General features: G+C 43.3%; 1 protein-coding gene across 2 annotated transcripts in view; it reads left to right on the forward strand.

Annotated features, from left to right (window-relative positions):
* The window catches only part of ARHGEF18 (Rho/Rac guanine nucleotide exchange factor 18), a 534,361-nt gene that overhangs the window by 468,136 nt on the left and 38,508 nt on the right, over window positions 1–27,717 (forward strand). For both annotated transcript variants that reach the window (XM_044305773.1, XM_044305780.1), the window contains 7 exons: window positions 5,319–5,444; window positions 8,700–8,817; window positions 13,678–13,926; window positions 14,086–14,162; window positions 15,559–15,737; window positions 16,335–16,426; window positions 20,730–20,918. In XM_044305773.1, coding sequence (XP_044161708.1) covers window positions 5,319–5,444; window positions 8,700–8,817; window positions 13,678–13,926; window positions 14,086–14,162; window positions 15,559–15,737; window positions 16,335–16,426; window positions 20,730–20,918 — 1,030 coding nt within the window. The remainder of the gene's footprint in view (window positions 1–5,318; window positions 5,445–8,699; window positions 8,818–13,677; window positions 13,927–14,085; window positions 14,163–15,558; window positions 15,738–16,334; window positions 16,427–20,729; window positions 20,919–27,717) is intronic.

Genomic DNA, 27,717 nt, shown 5'->3' on the forward strand with positions numbered 1-27,717 from the left:
TAGGGAGAGGCATTACCAGTAGAAAGAGGGAGGTGCTCATGCCGCTCTACAAAGCACTAGTGAGACCTCATTTGGAGTATTGTGCTCAGTACTGGAGACCATATCTCCAGAAGGATATTGAAACTTTGGAGAGAGTTCAGAGAAGAGCTACTAAACTGGTACATGGATTGCAGGATAAAACTTACCAGGAAAGATTAAAGGACCTTAACATGTATAGCTTGGAAGAAAGACGAGACAGAGGGGATATGATAGAAACTTTTAAATACATAAAGGGAATCAAGAAGGTAAGAGGAGAGAATATTTAAAAGCAGAAAAACTGCTACAAGAGGACATAGTTTTAAACTAGAGGGGCAAAGGTTTAAAAGTAATATCAGGAAGTATTACTGTACTGAGAGAGTAGTGGATGCATGGAATAGCCTTCCTGCAGAAGTGGTAGCTGCAAATACAGTGGAAAAGTTTAAGCATGCATGGGATAGGCATAAGGCCATCCTTCATATAAGATAGGGCCAGGGGCTATCCATAGTACTTAGTATATTGGGCAGACTAGATGGGCCAAATGGTTCTTATCTGCCGACACGTTCTATTTGCATTACTGCAAAAGTACAAAATACAAAACTTGCCATTTTCTTAATGGCACAGAACAGATAAATATAATAAATAGAAGAACATTTTATCATTAAAATAACGACTTGCCTCCAGCCCCTCCTCCCTCCCCGCACTGTAAGTGATGAATCGCCGCACTGTAACTGGTGCAACATAGCGGCCGGTGATACATCTGTGTCAGCCACGTTAAGAGTCAACCATCGCTTTATAAGACTCACTGCCATTCCCCCCCCACTTTTGGAGGAAAAAAAGTTTGTCTTATAAAGTGAAAAATATAGTAATACTATTGCAGCATTTTTGGGTCTGCCAATTGGCGATTGCGTTATGGCGATTTATTGCGATTGCTTTGGCGATATATTGTGCAGGCCTAATTATATATATTCTGATATAGAACACTTTATTTATTTTCTGTGTTTAAATAACTGGTTTTGCATGTGCGGAGACTATTCTTTCACTTCTATGAGGGTTCCGAAAATAGCCCAGCGGGCATGTTTGGCTGTTTTCAGCAGTCTCGTACAAATCAATGGAGGGTGCCAGTGCATGCACGGTTTGCTCTCATTCACGTTGTTGGCCCTGTTCTAGAGAGAGATGCAACCCCCTTAAAATGTAATCTATATTAATATTCCTAAACATATGATCTTCTTTGCTGACCCGCTGTCACGCTTTTTTTTTTTTTTTTTTTTTTTCTTCTTCTATGAAGCCTATTCACGCGACCTCAATTTTCTGTCCATTTCTCAACTTTGCAGATCCAATCGGTGCACATCCTGTGCTGTCCATCTGCGTCCCCGAAAAGAAGATGCCCTATTCTTTTCTGTTTTTGCGCACAAGGATAGGCATTTCTGTCATGGGGAAGGACATTCCGATCCCCAAAATGCGGAAAGCACACTGCGGTATCTGTGTGTTGCGGTGCGCAAAAACTAATATATCGTCTTGTGAATGGACCCTAAATATGATACATTTTATCTGTGAAATGCAGAAAAAATGAATACAAAGCAATGGAAGGAACCTTCAGATAGCAGGCTATTGTCCACATGGGTTGTTAATTATTTAGCCTATTCACAGCAAAGCAAGACCTGTCAACCTGATATATTGATGTATGCGGAGCTGCTATCTCTGTGTTCCAGGAGACAATCCACTAAGTTTAATATTTTAGCATAAAGAGAACATGCCATATCTTATGTTGTATGGTTTAGCATATGCAGTGAAAGCTCTTTAAAACTACTATCCAGTATTGTGATGTTGATGAGGTAAAGCATGGTTTCTCAACTCCGGTCCTCGGGACCCATCTACTGGTCATGATTTGAGAATATCCCACAGAATGAATACCCATGGTAAGTCCTGATGCATGGACACAAATTATATCACCTGCTCAATACTAAGGAAATCCTGAAACCATGACTGGTAGCTGGGTCCCGAGGACCGGAGTTGAGAAACCCTGATGTAAAGCAGGGCTCGACAAATCCCAGGTCGCCATGGCGACCAGGAATTTAGTCCTGGCGCTTGGGTATTTGTCAGCCCGCAAAGGTGCCCGGGCGATGGGTGCGGAGCGCCGTTCTGTCCGGAGGCAGCACCGTTTGAAACAGCTCCGTCACAGCACACAATAGCAGAGCCGCTGGCAGCAGGGAGGGGAGGGACTCGGGAGGAGTGTAATCTGATCCTAGAGTGGAAGCTGCTTCTGCCAGCCCCTCCCCTCCCCGTCCATCAACCAATCAGAGCTGAGGCAAGGCAAGCACTAGCAGCTCTGAGTCACTGACACAAGTACAGGGAGTCTAAGAAAGAATCGAATGAGTCACAGGTTAAAGATCCGACTTAGAGACTCATTCAATTCTTTGCATTAGAAGAACCGTGAGTCAGACTCTAGAACAGTTTACACTGAGGCTGTCAGCTGATTTTGTTGCAGCAGTGATAAGATTCAGGGACAGGGGCAGAGAGATAAGAGAAGTGACAGGACAGAGTTTAGCTTACAGTTTGAATTAACCCTTTAAGATCAAATTGGCTTCTCAAGGAGATATATATGTTAAAGGGAACCTGTCATGTGGATATTTGATTATAATCTAACTAATTATATACAATCATTAACTACTAAAAAGTACCTTAGATATATTCACTTACTGGTGTGAGATATGGTTACCTCATAATATACACACAAAGATGCTGCATGCTAATGAGCTGATTTGAGTCCAGCGTTATGTCATTGAGTCCACCGTATATTTAATTCAGAGCTATAGCCACTCCCCCGCCCAACTGCTGCTGATTCATATGGAAAATAACTGTCATTCAGCAGCAGGTGGGCGGGGAGAGTCAGGAGCTCATGAATATTCATGACTCATCATTATCAGCTGGAGCTTTTCAATATAAGATGTTGGCAGATTGACTGGGTCAATTAAAGAAAGTGACACAGCATTTTGCTAAGCGAATCAGTCACTTATTTATGTTGCCTTTAGTTAGGACACCATAAAACTGGTGACAGGTTCCCTTTAACGGCATCCCTTCTTCTGTCTCATTCAGTAGCTATATAACTAAGGGTACTTTCACACTTGCGGCAGGACGGATCCGGCAGGCTGTTCACCCTGTCGGATCCGTCCTTCCGCTGTTTCGCCGGACCACCGCTCCGTCCCCATTGACTATAATAGGGGCGGAGCTCAGGCGCAGCTCGGTAGTGCATGGTGAAAGGCCGCCGGACTAAAAGTACGGCATGTCCAACTTTTTAGTTCGGCGGCCTCTCACCGCGAACTGCCGTGCTGCGCCGGAGCTCCGCCCGTCCCCATCATAGTCAATAGGGTATACAGCATTATTGGGGGGGCTCTATGGAAAAGTGTGGGGGGGGGCACTATGGGGGAACCTACTAGGGGCTTTATGACGCGGCTCCGCCTGGCTCCTAACTTTTTTAGATGGCTCCTAGATTCCAAGGAAAATTGTCAAGCCCTGATGTAAAGGAACTAAAAATCTATCACAGAAGAATCTGGACTGTTCTTTACAAAAGTGTTAAGCAGATCGTACACTTTCAGTAACTATCGGTCCAACAGTCATCATTCACTCGTGACTCCCCCATATACATACATGTTCAGTTTGGTGGAAACCAGGGGCAATCGACGAGAAAACCACTGACAAACACTGACAGAACAAAAGGATCGGGCAAAAATATTCAATCACCCATGATATCACCTTTTTTGGAAGAGTCAGGAGCTCTCCATACACATTAGAACTGTTGGCGTAATCGATGTTGTCGGTTGGGGCTCTTTCACACTTGCGTTCTTTTCTCCCGGCATAGAGTTCCGTCGTCGGGGCTCTATGCCGGAAGAATCCTGATCACTTTTATCCTAATGCATTCTGAATGGAGTGAAATCCGTTCAGGATGCATCAGGATGTCTTCAGTTCCGGAACGGAACGTTTTTTGGCCGGAGAAAATACTGCAGCATGCTGCGCTATTTGCTCCGGCCAAAAATCTTAAAGACTTGCCGCAAGGCCGGATCCGGAATTAATGCCCTTTGAAAGGCATTGATCCGGATCCGGCCTTAAGCTAAATGTCGTTTCGGCGCATTGCCGGATCCGACGTTTAGCTTTTTCTGAATGGTTACCATGGCTGCCGGGACGCTAAAGTCCTGGCAGCCATGGTAAAGTGTAGTGGGGAGTGGGGGAGCGGTATACTTACAGTCCGTGCGGCTCCCGGGGCGCTCCAGAGTGACGTCAGGGCGCCCTACGCACATGGATGACGTGATTGCATGGCATGTCATCCATGCGCATGGGGCGCTCTGACATCATTCTGGAGCGCCCCGGGAGCCGCACAGACTGTAAGTATACCGCTCCCCCGCTCCTACTATGGCAACCAGGACTTTAATAGCGTCCTGGCTGCCATAGTAACACTGAACGCATTTTGAAGACTGATCCATCTTCAAATGCTTTCAGTACACTTGCGTTTTTCCGGATCCGGCGTGTAATTCCGGCAAGTGGAGTACACGCCGGATCCGGACAACACAAGTGTGAAAGAGGCCTTGGTTTGGTGGACATTACACTAATATGTATTGGACCTTTAGACTTTTGGCTAAACGAAAACATTATGGAGGAGATTTATCAAGACTAAGGCTACATTCACACAAACGTATTTAGTTTCCATGTCTATTCAGTTTTTTTTACGGATTGGATGAGGACCTGTTCATTTCATCGGGTCCGCAAAAAATGCGGACAGCACTCTGCATCCATATGTCCATTCCATAGACCTGCCAAAAATATAGAGCATGTCATATTCTTGTCCGTTTTGCGGATAAGGATAGGCATGGTTACAATGGATCCTCAAAAAAATTGATGCAGCCCGTCAGCTGTACTTTTTGCAGACCACAAAATACATATGGTCGTGTGCATGTAGACTAATGAAAAGGCCTAAGGCTTTCATTAGGCTTAGTTTGCCATGGCAACCAATGAGATTCCACCTTTAATTTTTCACAGCTCCTTTGGAAAATGAAAGGTGGGTTCTGATTGGCTGCTGTGGGCAACTAAGCCAGTTCTACTTTACACCAGTTTTGATTAAATCTCCCTCCTATGTGCGGGTTTTGCTGCACTTTTGTTGCAGATTTCCTCTGCATATTCGGTACATCTGGCTGGCATAATACTAACTATATAGTAAACAGGGACACTTGGCATGGCCATTAGAATGAATCTGTCTAGTCTATAATTTGTATTTGAATATTTAATCTAATAATTTCGCCTTGTGTGCTCAGTTCTCAGCTGACACTGGTGAGCGAATGAAGAATAAGTATGGAGTCTTCTGCAGCCAACACAACAAAGCAGTTGGTCACTACAAGTTTCTTATGCGAGAGAATAAAAAATTTCAGAATCTGATGAAAGTAAGTAACGAGTTCATAAACCAAACACATTCTTATGATTAGTATAAAAGGTGTAATAGATATGTAGAAAAATGTAAGACTTGACATATAGGTCACGTGCCCCTCTGAAAACTGATAAAATGATTACAAGTATTTAAAAAGCTGAAACTTTGTGAAAAAGGTCCACATATTGTGCTGTGCAATATATACAGTATCAGGGAAATGAACAATGTACTAGGGTTCTGTATTCTACTTAAAGGACAACTTAGAATTCAACCACAGTACCAGCCTAATGTAATACCTCTGTTGTATTGCTCCTCATCTGTCTCATATCACAATTACCGTACAAAGCTAATGCAAATACGGCGGCACCAACGGGCACAGTTCAAGGCAGTTTTGTGTAAAACGCAACCACATTGTTTGCGTATGCCAGAAACAGTATATATTTACCTTTATACTCATGCAATACTAAATATGCCACGATAAATACCCCTCCTCACTCTAAAAGGGGTTGTCTCATCTCAGACAATGTGTGCATATTACTAGGATATGCCCCCACTGTCTTATAGATGCATGCCACACTGCTGGGACCCACACCTATCTCCTAAACGGATCCTCGCAAAGTGGTGGCTGGAGGACTCTTGTCTGGCCACCAAGAGCTCTCCCCATAGATATGAAAGGGAGTGCACCGCATATGACTGGCCAACCCTCCCATTTACTTCTACGGGGCGGCCGACGGAAGCCAGCTGAGCCAGTGCTCGGCTGTTTTTACAGGCCCCATAGAAAATAAATGGAGGGTGGCTGTGCATGCGCAGTGCACTCCACCATTTTCTGGGCTCTGTTCTTGATATAGGTGCGGGTCCTAGTGGTGGGACACGCACCTGTCAGACAGTGGGGACATAGCCTAGCAATATGCCCTCATTGTCTGAGATGAGACAACCCCTTTAAATAGCGCCATAGCTAGGCTGATTTGCCTTTCAGGCTCCTAGGAAAGCTGGGTAGCTTTGGCGCTGTGATGGCGACTGCTGAATACTATAATTACCTAGATAAATCTACTTCTTCAATACCAGACTGTGCCATGACCACCCTGATTTGCCTTTCAGAAACTTGGAAAAGCTGGATGGCATTTTCTTTTCTCAAATTACAGAAAAGAAAATGTATAATTTTCTACGCCCCTTTTAGGCATAGAAAATTATCTAAATCTACGCAAGCAAGGTTGCTGGAGCAGGTTTAGATAAGTGTAAAGTCCGCCGAAGTTATGTAGAAGCCAGCACCTCTACAGAACTGAGGTGGATGAACAGCCAGCTTATGAGGGACAAAGACCGGCGTCTAAATCGCCAGTCTTCATAAATATCCCCTATAGCTGTTTTTGTTTTCCCAAAACAGAACCACACCTGTCCATTGGTTGTGTCCAGCATTGCAACTCCGCTCATTAGAAGTGAATGGGCCGGAGCCCCAATACCGGACCCTTGGGCAGGTGTGGCATTGCTTTAGATAAAATTAGCATTTCTTCACATCCTGCTCTGTTGTCCATATCCACTAATGCGTTTTTATAAATTGAAGAGTAGCGAAAGGGGAGTGACAACAGTTGTCCTTATGTCTCCGAAGAACCTGTTTGTTCATTTCAGAATTAAACTCTGTATACTAAGAACAGCAAAGCATGATAGGAAAAACTTGGAACACATCAAGATAACTGACCAGCAAGAGCTCAGTTCCCCTAAAGCAGCGATGGCCAACCTGCAGCTCTCCAGATGTTACAAAACTACAGCTTCCACCATGCCCTGCTGTAGGATGACAGTCTGGGCATGCTGGAAGCTGTAGTTTTGTAACAGCTGGAGAGCCTCAGGTTGGCCATCCTTGCCCTAAAGCACCGCCACAGGAAAGCAAAGTTCTGTTTTAAAACAATCAAGTTGATGAATGAGCTGCAAATAACTGTATTATATGCAGCCTGGAGCGCCCTCTTGTGGCCTAGAGATTTGCTTCTGATTCCAAGTGATTTGTATCTGTTATAGAAAGCAAATGACTCAAGTGCTTATGTTCATTATAGAGTCACAGTATTGGGCTACTTTCACATCTGCGTTTTTGCTGGATCTGTCGGGGGAATCAGTAAAAATGAATATGGTATATAATACAACTGTCTGCATCTGTTCAGAACACATCTGGTTGTATTATCTTCCAAATGAACAAGACTGATCTGGCACTAAATCCATTGCAAGTCAATGGGCACCAGATCTGTGCTATTCTGAAAAAAACGGATCCGGCAACCTTAACTTAAATAGTTTCATCCGTCTTGCTCCATTACCCATGACGCACTCAAAAACGCTGCTTGCAGCCTTTTTGTGAGAATCATGGGAACGCATTGGATTGGAATGCAGAATGCAAAAACTGAAGCTTTCACATCCGCTATTGAGATCCGTCTTAGGAACTCAACACGGGAGGAAAAGTAGCCTTAAAGGGAACCTGTCACCCAAAAATCGCCTATTAAGCTGTTTACAGTACCTTATAGTGCTGTATACTCGGTTCTTGATGCACTTTTTGTTTGTTTTCCCGCATGTCTGCTCATTCAGAAATCGTAGTTATATTCAGCTGCTGCCCCGTGCTGCAAGTCAGGCTTGAAGTCACGGGGGCAGCGGCCTCGGCGTCTTACATGGCCCTCTCCCCGCCCCCTGCCTCTGTTACTGACAGCCGAACTCCGAATCCGGGACCGCGCTCAACGGCCGCATGCGCAGTAAAGGGCGGCAGGAGCGCGGTCTTACTTTCGCCGCACTGCGCATGCGCCTGACATCCTGTATCAAACGCGCCCGCGCCCGGCATCTGGGCGCGGGCGCGTTTGATACAGGATGTCGGGCGCATGCGCAGTGCGGCGAAAGTAAGACGGCGCGTAGTACGCGCGGCAGCCGGGACCGCGCTCCTGCCGCCCTTTACTGCGCATGCGGCCGTTGAGCGCGGTCCCGGATTCGGAGTTCGACTGTCAGTAACAGGGGCAGGGGGCGGGGAGAGGGCCATGTAAGACGCCGAGGCCGCTGCCCCCGTGACTTCAAGCCTGACTTGCAGCACGGGGCAGCAGCTGAATATAACTACGATTTCTGAATGAGCAGACATGCGGGAAAACAAACAAAAAGTGCATCAAGAACCGAGTATACAGCACTATAAGGTACTGTAAACAGCTTAATAGGCGATTTTTGGGTGACAGGTTCCCTTTAATTGTAATAAGGCTTGTGTTTGATATTGTTATTGATAAGATGAAAAAAGGGCCTTATTGTTGGTTTCTATCAGAAAATAGGTAATTCTACTATTGTGAGAAGACTGGGGGTGCTGGAGTGTCTCTTACTGGTTACTCAGAGGATTACCAAGTATCCAGTTTTGGTGGAAAGGATTATTCAGAACACTGAAGGTATGAAACCAGCCTTTTATATTTTCTATACTGTGTCACAAAGGTTATGTGTTGACAGTTTGCAGCTTGTGAGTGTTCTTTTAACATTAAAGGGGTTTTGCCACTAATATAAATGTGTCCAACACAATAAATATCACCTTTTGTGGGCAGCGTTAGGTGTGCAAAAGGAAGTGGCAGGTAGTGTCTGCTTGCCTCTGCCGCTCAGTAATGCACTGACCCACAACGCTGCTCCCTGATAAGCCGGATGACTGATGAAACGCGTTGGAGCCATTAGGGGTTAGTCTATGTTTGGGTGGATTACTTAGATTTGAGGTTCCAGAGCCTGGGTGTTGCTTTTTTCAGGGCGGGTGCTCTGATTGCAGCCATTTAGTTATTCCCCATCAACAGACTAGGGTCTATGAGGGATAGTGTACCTAGGCACTTTGCTATATTGCTGCAATGTGGAGTTCACACCACAACTGAGACTTGTGAGCTTCATTTGACCCCTTTAGCCTCACCAACCGGTACCTGATCTGAGCCTCCATTATATATTATACTTTTTTTGAGCACCTTTTATATCTTATCTGTAAAACGAAGTAAAAGCTACGTTTTATATTTCCTAAAAGAGTTCCCAGCTTACCAGTATTAGTATGAACCAGGGTGGATTTGATTTAAGCCACTAGTCAGTAAGGCTTGATTTAAATTATAGTTTTCTACATAGACTAATTCTTGCTGGTATAACTTATAATATGCAAGTAGATGAAGAGTTATAGAATAACAACTTTTTTATATTAGGCTACTTTCACACTGGTGTTTTTTGGTCCGCTTGTGAGATACATTTCAGGGCTCTCGCAAGCCACCCAAAACGGATCAGTTTAGCCCCAATGCATTCTAAATGGATAAGGATCCGTTCAGAATGCATCAGTTTGCCTCCTTTCAGCCTCCATTCCGCTCTGGAGCCGGACACCAAAACGCTGCTTGCATCGTTTTGATGTCTGCCTGACAATTCGGAGCCAAACGGATCCGTCCTGACTTACAATGTAAGTCAATGGGGACGGATCCGTTTTCACTGATGCATTATGGTGCAATTGAAAACTGATCCGTTTTGACTTGCACTGAAAGTCAATGGGAGGCGGATCCGTTTTCAGTTGCACCATATTGTGTCAGTGAAAACTGATCCGTCCCCATTGACTTACATTGTAAGTCAGGACGGATCCGTTTGGCTTTGCATCGTCAAACGGACATCAAAAGGCTGCAAGCAGCGTTTTGGTGTCTGCCTCCAGAGCGGAATAGAGGCTGAACGGAGGCAAACTGATGCATTCTGAACGGATCCTTATCCATTCGGAATGCATTGGGGCTGAACTGATCAGTTTTGGGCCGCTTGTGAGAGCCTTGAAACAGAGCTCACAAGTGGACCCAGAAACGCCAGTGTGAAAGTAGCCTTAGTTTGATTAGGTTGATTCTTAATTAATAGGTAATAGGTTTGTAGAAGTTAGGGCTGTTTCACACGAGCGGATGTCGTGAGTGACATCTGCTCCGTGAATGACAGCCAAGACCCGATGTAGACTGCAGAGGCACGGAGCATTAACATGATTGATAATGCTCCGTGCCTCTCTGTGACCTCTTTACTACGAAATCACAGTGAGATAAAGTTGTCATTGTGATTTCGTAGTAAAGAGATTACAGAGAGGCACGGAGCATTATCAGTCCTGTTAATGCTCCGTGCTTCTGCTGTCCGCATCGGGTCTTGGCTCTCATTCACGGAGTTGATGTCACGCACGGCATCCGCTTGTGTGAAACAGCCCTTAGGATTAAGGTCTTTTTCTCAACTCTGTTCATGTTATAACATTTTTGCTGTGAAGAAGAGGCATGTGATCTCTGCTGAGTCAAATTCAGTTTTGAGAACTGCAAAAGTAAACCAAGCATCTGTGATAATATCTTGTAGGCAGAGAAACTGCCCAATAATTTTACAAAAACCTCTGGAAGAGCATGACCTTGTGAATTGATTAATGGCATTTTTTTGCCCCCAAATAATTAAACATTTACAGCCTTGTTCTACATAATTAAAAAAACTAATCTTTATTTCATGATGGAATAACCTCTGAATGGTAATATATTTTCCTCCAAAAAGCATTTTATATATTAAAAAAACAAAAAATCTGATTTTAATTAAAAAAAAATCTGGTTAAACCAGTGATGCCAAACCTGCGGAGCTGTTCTAAAACTGCCCAGCATCCCTGGACAGCTTACAGCTATAAGCCTATAGCAGGGCATGGTGGGAGTTGTAGTTTTACAACAGCTGAAGGGCCACAGGTTGGGCATCACTGATATAAACTATCCTATTGAAGGTCCATATTCCCCCTGAATAAGTTCATTCTGCTTGATAAACATGACCTAGTTCTAAGTGCTTGTAAAGGTCACTGTGAGTCCAAGATTTTCCTGTATAGCACCTATCCAGTGTATAGATGATGACTAGGGATGAGTGAATCGACTTCGGATGAAACATCTGAAGTAGATTTGCATAAAACTTTGTTCCAATACTGTACGGAGCAGGAGGTCCGTACAGTATTAGAATGTATTGGCTCAGATGAGCCGAAGTTATTGCTTAGCGAAGCAATAACTTAAATTAATTAATTTGTACTGTAAAAAAATTTTTTCCTGAACTTGGGTTCGGTTCCAAGGTACCAATTGGAACCGAACCAGAGTTCAGGAAATGTTTTTATTACCTAAAGTCTCGAGAGACTTCGCAAAGTAATAACTTCAGCTCATCGGAGCCAATACATTCTAATACTATATGGAGCTCCTGCTCCGTACAGTATTGGATTGATGTTTTATGCAAATCTACTTTGGATGTTTCATCCGAAGTCTATTTGCGCATCCCTAGTGATGACTTGTTCACTGGCCAACCCCTTTAATCAGTTATTGTTAAGACCTCTTTTTTTACTTTACGCCAAACTTAACCATAAACTTTAAAGGGGTTGTCTGGGCTTTTAATATTGATGACCTGTCCTCAGGATAGGTCATCAATATCAGATCTTGGGGGTCCGACATCAGGCACCCCTGCTGATCAACTTAGGAGGAGTCGACGCGTGCAGTGTCTCTCTTCCTGTTTGCTGCTGCTTTGTCATAGACAAGGATAGTATGTGTGGACATACCTCTTATTCCAGTATTATTCCAGTGTAGTGGACCACCCTTGAAATGGCAGCCAGTGGATGTGATATGCTGTGATACAATTGCAAAATTTGAAATTTTTCCATCGAATATACAGAATGTAGTGTAAGAACTAATTCTAAACCAAACTTTCCAAATGATTTATGTTCATTACTGGTTTGTGTTGAGAATGCATAGTTTAATTCACAGCTTATTATTTTTCAGCTATGATCTGTGTATATTCACATTAAATACACTCTTTTAAAGCTGTTCTCCTGTTCTCCTCCTTTTTTTATTTTATTATTACAGTATTAAAGGGTTTGTCCAAGTTCTTTTTTTCTTTTTCTTTTTTATTGTAGCAAAGTGCTGAGGAGCCTGTTAAAATAATTAAAAATGTACCTTACCTGCCCGAGCCCAATTTAATCCAACATTACCGATCCATTCTCTTCCCCAGGCTGCTGCTGTAATGTATTATTTTGGCTGCAGCGGTGACATCGCTTTATACTGCTGCATCTGTGGACTCAGTTGTGCATGGCTGCAGCGGTATATAGGATATCACCACTGATACCAAACAAAACATTAGAGGATCCAGTGTTGTGAATCACCGGATCCCATCAGTTTGCTGGGCTGCTGGCAATACTAGACATTTGTGAGTAGTGCCTCACATTTTTCTACTTGGGGAATAGGGTCATGGCCGCAGCGCCGAATTTGAGGGGGTCTGGGTAAGATAAGAACTTTTATTATTTTAAACATGGTTCTCTGGCACTTTGCTATAATAAAGAACTCAGAATGCAACTTCAAGAATGTAAACCATAAGGCCAAATTACCGATAGTTAACCTTTTTGCTGCAGAAGTTGCTTACTTGTATTTGAATTACAGTTAAAAGAATTATTTTTACTTTTGCACTTTCTTAGCTACTACACACATTTTATAAACATAGGGGCAGGTTCATTTCATGAACCAGTCTAAAAAAAAATAAGATTGTTGCCGTGAATTGTTTTAAATCTTTAGAGCTTCAGGAATGCAAATAAAATGTATTCTAAGCTCTGGAAATTGCAGTGTGTAAATGCAATTGCCAGATGCTCTGTAAGTTTAACCTACAATATAGACTTGGGTGGTTTGACTTACATTTTTATATTTATTTTTTATACACACTTATTTAACACTCACATATTGCCTAGCACTTTACAGACATTAACCTAACACTGTCTTTGAAGGGCTCACAATCTAAGTTCCCTATCAGTATGTCTTTGGAGTGTTGGAGGAAACCTGAGAACCCGGAGGAAACCCACACAAACGTGGGGAGAACATACAGACCCCATGCATGTGTTGTCCTTCGTTGGATTCAAACCTAGGACCCCAGCGCTGCAAGGCATGAGGTCTAACCACTGAGCCACTGTGCTGCCCACTAATGTTTTATTGAAATTCTAACAATCTGTATGTAATACCAAAAAAACGGAAGAACAAGGGAGAACAAATTAGGTGCTAGAGCAAACAGGAAAGAGGGTACATATATGAGGTGGCCATGTTTGCACGCACGGCCACCACTGCTGGATTGTAGGGTGGTCATAAGCCCCTAGTAACAAGCAGTGTAAATGGGATGAAAAAATGAATCCAGCCAGCAAAGGATGCAATATGGACTATCACAATACATTAGTAAGAGTCTTGTATTAACATTCTCTACATGAAGAGCCTTGCGCAAATTGTTGACTTATGTTTTTTTTTTTTCAGAGGGAACTGAAGACTTTGTGGCTTTGACCCAGGCTCTCACACTAATAAAGGAAGTCATCACAGATGTAGATTGTCGTGTTCACAAGAGTGAAAAAGGACAGCGTCTGGACGATATTATAGGCAAGATGGAGCCAAAGTCTTATGGTAAACTGAAGAATGGTGTGACGTTTAGGAAGCACGACATGGAACATAAGCAGCTTATTCACGATGGCATGCTTTACTGGAAGACTGCTTCAGGACGTTTGAAAGGTAGTGGATCACTATCAAGACAAGCTCAGCAGTGTTTTGGCTTTTTTGTAGCAATGTGAGACCTGATTATACTTTTAAGGTCTATTGGACTGCATACACATCCTCTGTTGTGACACTTCCTCCATATTAACCAAACTTATTATATTTTTTTTTTTATAGATATCTTGGCAGTTTTACTAACAGATGTCTTACTTTTACTTCAAGAAAAGGATCAAAAATACATATTTTCTTCTGTGGTAAGTAGCTTAGAACATTTACTAGAGAATCCCATTAAGATTTTGAAGTTTTGCAAATAATAAGTCAACAAATAAAATGGATGCACAATCCTTACAATGTGTTTAATTGCAGCAGCCTCCAGATGAAAGTAATATGTAAAAAATATACATTTTATTCAATATGCAATAGTGTTACGTATATTACTTTCACACTTCTGATATTGAGATCCAACAGAGGATCTCTATACCGGAATGAAACTTAAATGGAACGTTTTGGTTTTGCACATCAGGATTCTATTAGGATGCGGTTGTGTGAAATTAAAACGGGGAAACAACTGATCTGTCACTAAATACATTGTAAGTCAATGTTTACTAACATTGTTCAGTGCCGGATCCGTTTTTTTTAAAATTTTTATGACCGGACACAAAACTGAATGCTGCTGGAACGGAAGACATTCCCATGCTTCTTGAATCTCTTTCCATTCAGAATGCATGAGGACTAAACAGAACCCTTTTTTTCCGGTATTGAGATCCTCTGCCGGATCTCAGTATCGGAAAATAGCAAGTAGCCTTAACTAGATATGGTAATGTTTCTCTCTAATAAGAATACCAGTTAGATCCTTAAGCTTGACGCTGCAATCTTCCAGGAGCCATGACTTTTATTTTTACATTCGCATAGCCATATGAGGGCTGTATTTTTATTTTATTTTTTTGCAGGACGTGTTGTACTTTCTAATGGGACCATTTAATATTGCATGCAATTTTTGCAATGCATCTTTCTCATTCACGTCAATGGGATGTAGTCAGACTCCCACCGATCTGATATTAATGGCCTATCCTGAGGATAGGTCATCAATATTGGAAACCGGACAACCCCTATAATCATGTATGCAAGTTTCATCTTGTGTCATGCAAGTATACCAGATGTGGAGAGGACACTTAAATAGAAAAAAATCCAGTTCTTTTTGTGACCTAAAAGAAATATTCTATAATTTTATAGCTTTTTCAATGTTATCCACTGTGACCAGTTAGTTGCCCTTTTACACCATGAAACCTCGGCACTCAAACTCAATATGGTCTGCTAACCTTCCTCCTACTGGCAGCCAAGCAAACCATTGTTTCATGAAAAGGTCTCCCTACAAGGGATGAAGAAAGAATAGGGTTTTCATTAACTAAAATTAATTTTGCTAGATAAACATGAACATTTCCCAACCTCACCCCTCCCCCTCTAATACCCTCCTGTCCTAGCACATTAACGTCATATGTCTCTTTGGTTTTGATAACCTGCACAGGATTCTTCCCTTTTAAGCCACTTTTTTATTTTTCTTCTTTACTTTTTTGCCTTTTTATTTCTGTAGTTAGTAACAAATTGTATGGGTTTTTATTTTGTTAATACCATTAACCTTTTTACTTGTAGGATGCGAAGCCTCCTGTAATTTCTCTGCAAAAGCTGATTGTCCGAGAGGTGGCAAATGAAGAAAAGGCTATGTTCCTCATAAGTGCTTCATTAAATGGGCCAGAGATGTATGAAATTCACACTACCTCAAAAGAAGAGAGGAACTCCTGGATGACGTTCATTCGAGGGGCTGTGGAGAGGTAGTTATTTAGCCATTTAATAAGTAGCCTCCTGGGGACTTGCAAGACATGAACATCAGACCCTGAATGTTTTCTTTCAAGGCACTGCAGCTCCTTGTATCTGTATGAGACCGCTGGACATAGCCAAGCGCTGTTTTTGGTTTCTCTTCAGAAGCTCATACTTTGTGGCTTAAGAACCTCCATTCTCTTCACTGATGGGGGTCTCAGCAGTCTTACGCCCACTAATAAGATACTTATCACTTTTCCTATGAATATGGAGGAGCAATTCCATTAATCAGGATAACTGCATGTTATTTTGGATAAAAAAATTCCCCAAGCTTATGTCGCAGGAAGTTGTAATTTACTAGATTCTCCCATCTTTTTGATAGTCAATGTCTTTACCCACGTGAAAGTTCAGCATCCATGCTGTAGACATTGGAGAAATGAAAGGACTTGAGTGATGAAATGACTTTATTGAAATGAATTTAAACATAATTAACTGACTTTATATGATCTTTCACAGTTCATGTGATCTGTTGTCACATACCAACTCAGTGTTTTATATAGTTAGATAGTTTTGTTCTCATGTAGATTAAAAGTTTTATATATTTCATACAGTTGTCCAGATGAAGGGACAGAATTTCTGAGGGAAGCAGATGAAGAGCGGAAGCAAGCATCTGAGCGTGCTGCTAGGATAAAGGACCTTCAAGGTAATATAAAAATGGAGTATTCCCACCTTTAGACTTTTATGGTGTATCCACAAGATTTGCCATAATTGTCTGATAGATGCAGATCCAACCTCTAGGACCCATCCTGCCTGGTGGGGCTGCTGCATCCACCCAGATTATGAATGGAAACATGGCTACACATATGCATGGCACTGTCACGACCCCTGGTCATGGTCGTGACTCCTTGGGAGCCGCATGCGGTTATCCGCGGTCTGGTGTTGTCGCAACCGCAGCTGGGGGCACTTAGTGGTTTGCCTCAGGTGCGGTTGCCGCAAATAACAGGCATGCGTGCGGTTGCCCTTGGCAACGTGTTTTATGTGCACTCCCTTTGTCGTTTTGTGGTGCACGAGGTTATGTGTTGTATGCACGTAGACACCTCCCTTCACCTGTGGTTGTCCGCGGCAACGTCTGTTGTTGTATGCATGTGGTGGCAGGGTTTCGGCCTGCGGGCTGTTCCCCAGAACATGGTGGCCACGCATGCCGTTGCTGGCGGTAACAGGTGAGTGGGTTGGTGTGGGTTATGTATTATGTGCACTTCCCCTTATATGTGTGTTTTCCCTTCTGTGTGCTGGAAGGGTTAACTTCCTTCCCAGTGTGTGTGATGTCACTGGGTGTGGTTGACTGGTGGGTGGGGCCTTTTGGCCTATAAAGCCTCAGTTCCTGGCTTGGTTCAGTAGGTTGCTCTCAGCCATGCTGGCTGGAGCAGCCTCCTGTCTCCTCCATCTGCCTGGTGAGGACCATCCTTCTGGTCATAAAACCTTTGTCAGTAAATCTTCGTTAGTTATATTCATGTTTGGTGTTCTGAAGATGTTTGTGTGGTCTCTTTGTTGGTGCAGCATATGGTTTCCTGAGTTCCCGTGTTATGTCTGGTGTGTGCTGTGTCCTTTATGTTGCTGTGGACATCAGCACTTGTTCATGGGTTCCAGGGTTGTGTGTCTGTGGCAGGTAAGTGCAGGACTAGTCTCACTTACCTGTCATTTCCATATGTCTGTTGATGTTCCCCCTGTGTTGCTTGGCCGTTGAGACTCCTGCTCCTCCGTGCCTAGGAGGAGTAGGGCGTCTGACTCTGTCCCCTAGTTCAGGGCCGACTTGAGGGCTCGTAGGGACTTTTAGGTTCCGGCGTATGAGCCCTCCTACCACCAAGGTCGGCTCATACTGACAGGAGACAGGGTCAGCGTTAGGGACGCAATAGGAGGTGACCTGCTCCCTAACTCTGTGGTCCCGGCCAAGGGGTAACCCTATCATCTCCTGGCACCGCACGGCTGGGGGTTTCCCCCACCGCCAGCCGTGACGGGCACTCTCAGTTCACTTTTGCACCACTGAGGTCACTGTTGCTCTGAGGGGGTCGCCACCACTGAGGTCTTAAAGGGTTTGTCCTAAGATCGATATTTATCACCTGTCGTTAAAGAGGACCCCTCCCCCCCCCCCCTCCCCCCCGTAATAACAGTCCTGGAGCATCTATGACCTTATGTTGCACAATTCCTCTGTTATTCCTGTTATTAGTTATTAATGTCTTGCTGGCAGTTTGCAGTGAAGGTCCAGATGGGGGTGTCCCTGCACAGCCTGATATTATTTAATCAGTGCTGTCAACTGGTAACATCTGGCTGGATCTTTGTTGCAGACTACTAGCAATTTGTTCAAAAATTCTAGTAGGAATAATAGAGGAATAGTACAATATAGAGTCACAAGAATTGACTCCCCAGAATTGTTATTACATGGGAAATGCAAGTCGTTACTAAAACGGACATGTCCCCTTCAAGTACATGATCGCTGGTGGTCCCACCTTGGTTACCATGTTCTAGTGTTTTCTGAGTCAAGTATGGATAGGTAAATAGGACAATCCCTTTAATTTTTGCTGCTGTTTCTGTGCCGCTACTCAATGGGGTATACCATCCATCACGTGGCCATTGCTGCCCACCAAAGTTACGTGCTTGTAGATGAGCTCTCAGGTGGGTATGTCGGTGCCACCGGGGCTGTTGGTAGACTCTGAAGAGACCTTAGGCACTGGCGGAGCAGGACACAGGCACAATGGATGGTGGTACATGCTGGTGCTGAGGGCACAAGCAAAAGACCCGGTCACATACATTCGCACTGCCACAGTCACATGTGGATCTGGATGATGTCATCACGCAGTGATAACCACTGATCTAGGGTGCAGCAACCTTTGGCACTCTAGCGCTGCTGTGAAACTACAACTCCCAGCGTGCACACTTGCTCAGCTGTTCTTGTAACTCCCAAAGAAGTGAAAGGAGGATACTGGGAGTTGTAGTTTCAGAACAGCTGGAGTGCCGGAGGTTGCTGATCCCTGATATAGAGGCTATGATTTTGTGTTATGCTTGATCTTGCAATAAAAGGGAGTTTGTCTTCCATGACCCATTGCCCTATCTCATGCCACAAAATTGCCACCACCGCTGTGGTTATTGAATTATACAGTCTTACAGCGAAGACTTCATGTGCTTGGCAGAGGGACTGTATGTCCTGGAGGCCGTAAATGCAGTTCTCGTAGCACCATGTGCCGCCATACAGCACCGCATTATAGAAGATATCCTTATAGCAAACAATATGTCTAGTTCAGCGTCTGATGGAACATGCTGCAATTAATTATCCTTGATGGATTCAAAGCTGACAGGTGACATAGGTAGAGGTCTACAGATGACAGGTCTGTACCTTTTATGGAGGTTGTATGGAGCTGTGACCCGCCTTTGTCCATGAAGCCTCGCTGACTTCTATAAGCAGGAGTCTGAAGCGCTCAGCTAATTTTCTTCACTGCTGAGCACGGTAGTGAAGACAGTCCCCTAGACCTTCTATTGAGGCTGTCTTCACTACCGCAATCAGCAGGGAGGAGAGACAGCGCTTGGCTGAGCGCTTCAGACTCATCACTATAGGGTAAAAACAAGGCACTCAGATCCCCACTAAGTTTCACAGATCCCCACTTGCCTTGCCAGTGAGGATCGCCCGCCTCCTTCCTCACTTCAGAGCGGTGTGTCATAGGCTCCGGCAGCCTGCTCAAACTGACCAATAACAAAGCTCCTCACTGTAAGGAGCCTTGTTATTGGTTGTTTCAGGCAGCAGCAGCATCGCTGTGCTGCCTGTGCCGCTCACAACGCTCACTGCGCTGATGAAGGGCAGGGAAAAGTCTAAGGCTTATCGGTACGCCTTAGACTTTTTCCAGGGAGTGAAATGGCCTGAACAGGCGTTTAAGACGCTTGTACAGGTGTTATTGCGACCTCTGGAGTGTGACGCACATACCATCTTCTCCACTTATTCTGTACCGGGGTTTGGGGGACTCCATTCTGTCTATATGCCATTAATGGCTCAAAGGGGATTGTACAGACCATATATATTGATGACCTATCCTCAGGATACGTCATCAATATCTGATCAGTGGGGGTCTGACACCCCTGCCGTTTATCTGTTTGAAAAGGAGGCAGTGGTCCATGTGAGTACTGCTTCCTGTTCATTACCCTATGTGTCATTTTCTCTGGAACGGTGACGTAGTGTAATTACGAGTGAACATAGACAGACTGGCCATAGACTCTACGGGGAAATTTCCCAGAGGGCCGCCCAAATCCTCCTAGTGGCCGCCAGCAGGGTATATAATGATCTGATGCTTTCAGCATTACTTAATGTAGGAACTTCAGACACTTATGCTTCTGGCCAGCAGCCACAAGTGTCCTCCTGAATTCAATTGTATTGCAGTCCTCAGGATGATGATTTAGTTTCATACTGTGGCGCAGACGGCAGTATTCTGTGCTGCACCGTAGTATTTGATTTTTCAGAGGCAGTATTTTGTGCTGCACTATGGTACTTGGTTCTACTGAGGCAGTGTATTGTTCTGCACTATGGTACTTGGTTCTACTGAGGCAGTGTATTGTTCTGCACTATGGTACTTGGTTCTACTGAGGCAGTGTATTGTTCTGCATTCTGGTGTCTGGTTCTGCACTACAGTATTGCTGGCCCCAGGTTCTGTCAATTTGCACCCTACAACGTGGGACCAAGCCAATACTTGTCATTACACTACACTGCCAAAACTTCCGAGACAACGGGCAGTGTAATAAACAGGAAGCGGCGCTAACATGGAGTGCCACCTCCTCTTCAAACAGTTGATCGGCAAAGGTACCAGGTGTTGGACCCCCGCTGATCAGATATTGATTACCTATCCTGACAATCTGTCATCACTATATATGGCTTGCATAACCTCTTTAAGAACAAGTTGTCTCTGACATGCATTCTAATATAATCAATTTTATGATAAATACTTGCTTACTTTGCATTGCTTGTACAGACCGTCTTAACAAGAAGGATACATTAATCTCACAAGTGCTCAACGAAAAACTGCAAATTTGTATGGATATGGCTGAGTTGTATGGTTTTGACGAATCGTCGCAAGGGTCCCGGGTCCGAGTTCTTGCTGGATCTGATAATGGAGAGAATTCAAAGGGAGAATACCTGCTTCTGTCTGCTATAGCTGAAGGTAAGGGGTGAAAGTATGAGAGAAGTAATGCAATTGTAGGTAAACTATCCATGGGTTTGTGAAAAACAGTATGAGGTTTTCCACAGCAACCAATCAGATCTCAGAAAAAAGGTTCTGATTGGTTACAATGGGCAACTTTCCAATTACTTTGTTAGAGTTTTGATAAATCTCTACCAGGCTAGAATATGGCCAATAAAAAGTGAGAACGCCATGATTTTAAAGCTGGATCTCAGAAAGTCTTCCAGTTCCTCGTAATATTATATTAACAAAGGCTCTCTAGTGTCATACTGACCCTGTTCCTTATCTGGGCCTGCTGTTGTGCCTGGTTTTCTTATGCTAATTTCACACTGGCGTTTTGTGCGGATCCGTCTTGTATCTGCACAGACGGATCCGCACGAATAATGCAAATGCTTGTATCCGTTAATAACTGATCCATTAGTATTATTCATAAAAAAATAAAATAAGTCTAAGTCAAAACTGATCCGTCTTGACTTACATTGAAAGTCAATGGGGGACGGATCTGTTTTCAATTGCCCTATTTGTGTCAGTAAAAAAAACGGATCCGTCCCCATTGACTTTGTAAGTCAAGACGGATCCGTTTGGCTCCGCATAGTCAGACGGTCACCCAAACGCTGCAAGCTGCGTTTTAGTGACAGTCTAAAAAACGCAACGAAGACCAAACGCAGCCAAATTGATGCATTCTGAACGGATCCTTATCCCGTCTAAAAAACGCGGCGGAGCCCTGAAACTGATCTCACAAGTGGACCCAGAAACGCCAGTGTGAAAGTAGCTTTATCTGTCTGCCTGGTTTTTTGTCTCTACATGGTTGTCTGTGTGTGTCTCTGCCTAGTTTGGTGGTCTGCCTCTGTTTTTTTTTTTTCTGCCTGGTTGGCCATCTACTTCTGCCTATCTACCTTTGTTTGGCAGCCTCTATGCCTACTTGGCTGGTTGCTTTTTGCACCTATGCTCTCTTAGCTGACTGCTTGTGCATTTAGTATCTTTATTAATGGTTATCCTCAGTCAAGATAATTACCTTTCAGGAGATGTACTTTTTACTTCAGAGAACATGGATTTTAAAATGGAACCTTCTGGCGATAACATTGATTGCAGACATTTAAAGGCTATGGACAACTTTGGAGCAATGTTTTTTAAGATTAGATTTTACTTATTTTGGGCCACATATGTGGGGTTTCTGTAAACTGCAGAATCAGAGTAATAAATACTGAGTTTTGTTTGGCTGTGTTAAAGGAAAAATTGATAAAAATAGAAAATCTGCCAAAAAAGCAATATTTTGAAATGTCCTCTCCATTTTCCTTTAACAAAATTTGTAAAATTATATTTGAATTACTTGAAGGGTGTAGTTTCTAAAATGGGTCATTTATGGGTAATTTCTACTAAAATACTAAACCTTCTAATGGCCTAAAAAAATAAATTACATTTACAAAATGATGCAAACATAAAGTAGACATATGGGGAATGTAAAGTAATAACTATTTTATGAAGTGTCGCTATCTGCTTTGAAAGCAGAGAAATTAGAATTTTTCTGTAAATTTAGAATTCTTTTATGAATACAGGTGAATAATATCGACTCAAATTTACCACCATCATGAAGTACAATCTCTGAATAGCTTAGATAAGTAAAATTGCTCCAAAGTTAATACCACATAAAGTGTCAAATTTCCAAAAAAGGACTGGTCCTAAAGGTGAAGAATGGCAAGGTCCTTAAGAGGGGGAGAAAAAACAAAACAAAACAAAAATAAAAAACATCATACCCATTGCGGTGTCCCAAAATTGTGCAGCTGCTGATCCGATTGCCCGAGGTCAGTGACAGTAGGGCAACCCTTTAGAGAAGGCAGGGACAGTTCCCAGGTGTCCCTGCCTTCTAGATCGCTGTATACACAGATCTCATCGAGTAAGGATAAAATCCCCAAGTAAGGAATAAAAAATAAAAATAAATTAAAAATAGAATAAAATCATAATAAAATAGACACATTTGGTATTGCTGCGTCCGTGACTGTCGGCTCTAAGTATATCACATGATCCACCCAGTCCGATGAACACCATAAAAAATTAAAACTGTGTAAAAAAAAATTTTTTTTTTTTTGTCACCTTACATCACAAAAAGTCCAACACAAAGTGATCAAAAAGTGTATGTCTCACAAAATGGTATATATCGATATTAGACATCTCCCCATCCGTAACAACCAGCTCTAATAAAAAAAATCACATGACCTAACCGATTGGGTGAACACCGTAAAAAAAATAGAAAATCTTTAAAAAAAAATATAGCTCTGAGAACATTGACACATTAAAACATAATTTTTTGGTTTCAAAAATACTATTATTGTGTAAACTTAAAAAAGAAAATAAGAAAAAGTATACATATTAGGTATCGCCCAATATGTAACGATCTGCTCTATAAAAATGTCACTTGACCAAACCCCTCAGGTGAACGCTGTTAAAATAAATAACTGCTAAAACAACCAATTTTTTGGGTCACCTGGCCCCATAAATTGTGATAATGAATGATCAAAAAATCATATGTACCAAAAAATAGTGCCAATAAAATTGACACCTTATCCCCTAGTTTCCAAAATAGGGTTACTTTTTTGAGAGTTTCTACTGTAACGGTGCATCAGGAGGGCTTCAAATGAGACATGGCATCTAAAAACCATGTGTTGCTCCTTTTCTTCTGCGCTCTGCCGTGTGCCCATACAGCAGTTTATGACCAAATGTGGGGTGTTTCTGTAAACCACAGAATCTTGGTAAGGCCCCCTGCACACGGCCGTGTTTCACAGCCGTGTGCGGGCCGTGGAACCGCGGCCTGGATCCCTCCTGAGAGCAGGAGCGCACGGCGTCACTGGTTGCTATGACGCCGTGCGCTCCCTGCTGCCGCCACAGTACAGTAATACACTGGTATAGATCATACCAGTGTATTACTGTACTGTGCCGGCAGCAGGGAGCGCACGGCGTCATAGCAACCAGTGACGCCGTGCGCTCCTGCTCTCAGGAGGGATCCAGGCCGCGGTTCCACGGCCCGCACACGGCCATGAAATACGGCCGTGTGCATGGGGCCTAATAAATGATGAGTTTTGTTTGGCTGTTAACACAAAAAAATTGGATTAAAATGGAAAATCTGCCCAAAAAGTGAAATATAAAAAAAATTTGATCTCCATTTTTCTCTAATTCTTGTGGAATGCCTAAAAAGTTAGCAAAGTTAGTAAAATCAGTTTTAAGTAACTTGAGGGGTGTAGTTTCTACAATGGGGTCATTTATGTTGGCATCCTCTATGTAGGCCCCACAAAGTGAATTCAGACCGGAACTGGTCCTTAAGAAAATTGCCAAAACCCAATTTTAATTTTGAAAATTGCCAATTTTTCAAAATTTTGGGTCAATTTGGGATTTTTTTCATACATAAAGGTGAAATATATTGACTCAAATTTAGGAGTATCATGAAGTACAATTTGTCACGAGAAAACAATCTCTGAATGGCTTGGATAAGTAAAAGCGTTCCTAAGTTATTACCACATAAAGTGAGATATGTCAGATTTGAAAAATTAGGCCTGGTCAGGAAGGGGGCAAATGGCCCAAATGTTAAGTGGTTAAATCACATTTTTATGTTTAATAGGATTTTAAAAATTTTGGTGGTTATTTTTTATTTTCCATGTCAGTATCTATATTTAAGCAAAGACCATAAAATCCTGCAGTTTTCATACTGGCCAATAAGCCTCATTATGGGCTCCACTTCTTGGTCTGTACAGGTTACGTTAGGCCTCTTTCACACTTGCGTTCTCCGGATCCGGCGTGTACTCCACTTGCCGGAATTACACGCCGGATCCGGAAAAACGCAAGTGTACTGAAAGCATTTGAAGACGGATCCGTCTTCAAAATGCTTTCAGTGTTACTATGGTACCCAGGACGCTATTAAAGTTCTGGTTGCCATAGTAGGAGCGGGGAGCGGGGGAGCGGTATACTCCCGGGGAGCTCCAGAATGACGTCAGAGCGCCCCATGCGATCACGTGATCCATGCGCTTGGGGCGCCCTGACGTCACTCTGGAGCGCCCCGGGAGCCGCACGTACGGCAAGTATGCTGCTCCCCCGCTCCCCGCTACACTTTACCATGGCTGCCAGGACTTTAGCGTCCCGGCAGCCATGGTAACCATTCAGAAAAAGCTAAACGTCGGATCTGGCGATGCGCCGAAACAACGTTTAGCTTAAGTCCGGATCAATGCCTTTCAATGGGCATTAATTCCGGATCCGGCCTTGCGGCAAGTCTTCAGGATTTTTGGCCGGAGCAAAAAACGTTGCGTTCCGGAACTGAAGACATCCTGATGCATCCTGAACGGATTTCACTCCATTCAGAATGCATTAGGATAAAACTGATCAGTATTCTTCTGGCATAGAGCCCCGACGACGGAACTCTATGCCGGAAGAAAAGAATGCAGATGTGAAAGAGCCCTTACTGCAGTTACCGGCTTATCTATACAGAGGTGACATCATTATAGGCAGTATTAGAATAACAGATAAGACAGGATCCACCATTCACAATAGGCGATTGTCAGAGCTCATCTATTCTTTGCTTGTACATTTTCTTCAGCACAGGTCACAGAGCATGTCTAGAAAACTCTCCCATTTAATTCAATGAGGTCCCCTCCTGACCAATTGTGTCTATGGAACATGTGGCTGCCATAAAGCAATTTTCTTAATGCTTTCTAAATGCTGTTAAAGGGAACCTGTCACCTGGATTTGGGGTATAGAGCTGAGGACAGGGTTGCTAGATGGCTGCTAGCACATCCGCAATAACCAGTCCCCATAGCTTTGTGTGCTTTTATTGTGTAAAAAAAAAAAAAAACAGACTTGATACATATGCAAATTAACCTGAGAGGAGTCGGAGCTTGAAAATATGACTCTTCTCTGGTCACACAAGTAAGATATTACTTGTTTATGTTAATTTGCATAAAAGGCGGGAAGTACAAAAATGCATAATACTTATTGAATTTGTCTGCAAATTAAAAGTGTGATTTATATATCTAGGTTAACACAAAGAACATTTAGAAACGTTCAGTGAGGGTAGCATAGTAGAGGTGACAGGTTCCCTTTAAGGACAGTTCAGGCAAGATGGCCGCCCCCATAATCATGTTCAGGGAATAGAAAAAATAAACATCTACAATCAGAAAATAAAGAGATTAGAAAAAAGGGTGTGTTACTTTAAGATTTTAGCAGAAAATACATTTTGGAGACAAATTTCCTTCAAATAAACGTGGTGTTGCTGTAATCGTACTGACCTGGAGACTGAAGGTAACAGGTCAGTTTTACTACATAAGGAATGCTGTAAAAACAAACCTATAAAAAGGTGGCAGACTAATGTAATTTTTTTTTCTTCCCAATTGCACCCCATTTTTATTTTTATTTTAAATTCCCTCATATCGTTGGACACAGGAGACCATAGGTATAGCTGCTGCTGCCACTAGGAGGCGACAGTAGGCAAAAAAAAGTGCTAGCTCCTCCTCTCGGCTATATCCCTCCTGCATACACTGAGCTAATCTGTTTTAGCTTAGTGTCTGTAGGAGGCAGAGTCCCCAGCTTTGCAGCCTACTAGGCCGCAACTTCTATCCTGCAGTTTGGTGGGCGGGGACTGTCCCCCAGGCGAGAAATATTCGCGCCTAGATTTCACCCTTCTCCAGGAGCCTGCTGAGCTCCACCCCCGACCTCTCTGTCCGGAGGAAAAAAAAACAACTTGCCTGCCACCTTACTGAGGCTGGCTGCAATAGGCATGGCTGTGTGGTTTAAAATGAACAGCTTCTTGCCTCCAGTTGGGGCTAGGAGTGTCGGTTTTCGAAATAAATAATAAGTTATCCAGGCACTATCAAGTGATGAGTGTGGTGATGAGTGTTGCAGAATTAACTCCCTCTAAGGTGGTGCATGTGCGCTGCCCCTCATGCGGTTACTGCCGCACTTCCCTGCAACAAGTCCACTGGATGTTTTTCATGCAACCCCCCTTCCACAGACACGCACTGGCGCTGTACATCCGTACATCCATACAGGGAGTGCAGAATTATTAGGCAAATGAGTATTTTGACCACATCATCCTCTTTATGCATGTTGTCTTACTCCAAGCTGTATAGGCTCGAAAACCTACTACCAATTAAGCATATTAGGTGATGTGCATCTCTGTAATGAGAAGGGGTGTGGTCTAATGACATCAACACCCTATATCAGGTGTGCATAATTATTAGGCAACTTCCTTTCCTTTGGCAAAATGGGTCAAAAGAAGGACTTGACAGGCTCAGAAAAGTCAAAAATAGTGAGATATCTTGCAGAGGGATGCAGCACTCTTAAAATTGCAAAGCTTCTGAAGTGTAATCATCGAACAATCAAGCGTTTCATTCAAAATAGTCAACAGGGTCGCAAGAAGCGTGTGGAAAAACCAAGGCGCAAAATAACTGCCCATGAACTGAGAAAAGTCAAGCGTGCAGCTGCCAAGATGCCACTTGCCACCAGTTTGGCCATATTTCAGAGCTGCAACATCACTGGAGTGCCCAAAAGCACAAGGTGTGCAATACTCAGAGACATGGCCAAGGTAAGAAAGGCTGAAAGACGACCACCACTGAACAAGACACACAAGCTGAAACGTCAAGACTGGGCCAAGAAATATCTCAAGACTGATTTTTCTAAGGTTTTATGGACTGATGAAATGAGAGTGAGTCTTGATGGGCCAGATGGATGGGCCCGTGGCTGGATTCGTAAAGGGCAGAGAGCTCCAGTCCTACTCAGACGCCAGCAAGGTGGAGGTGGAGTA

This window comes from Bufo gargarizans, chromosome 1 (assembly GCF_014858855.1).
Source record: "Bufo gargarizans isolate SCDJY-AF-19 chromosome 1, ASM1485885v1, whole genome shotgun sequence".
Taxonomy (NCBI): domain Eukaryota; kingdom Metazoa; phylum Chordata; class Amphibia; order Anura; family Bufonidae; genus Bufo; species Bufo gargarizans.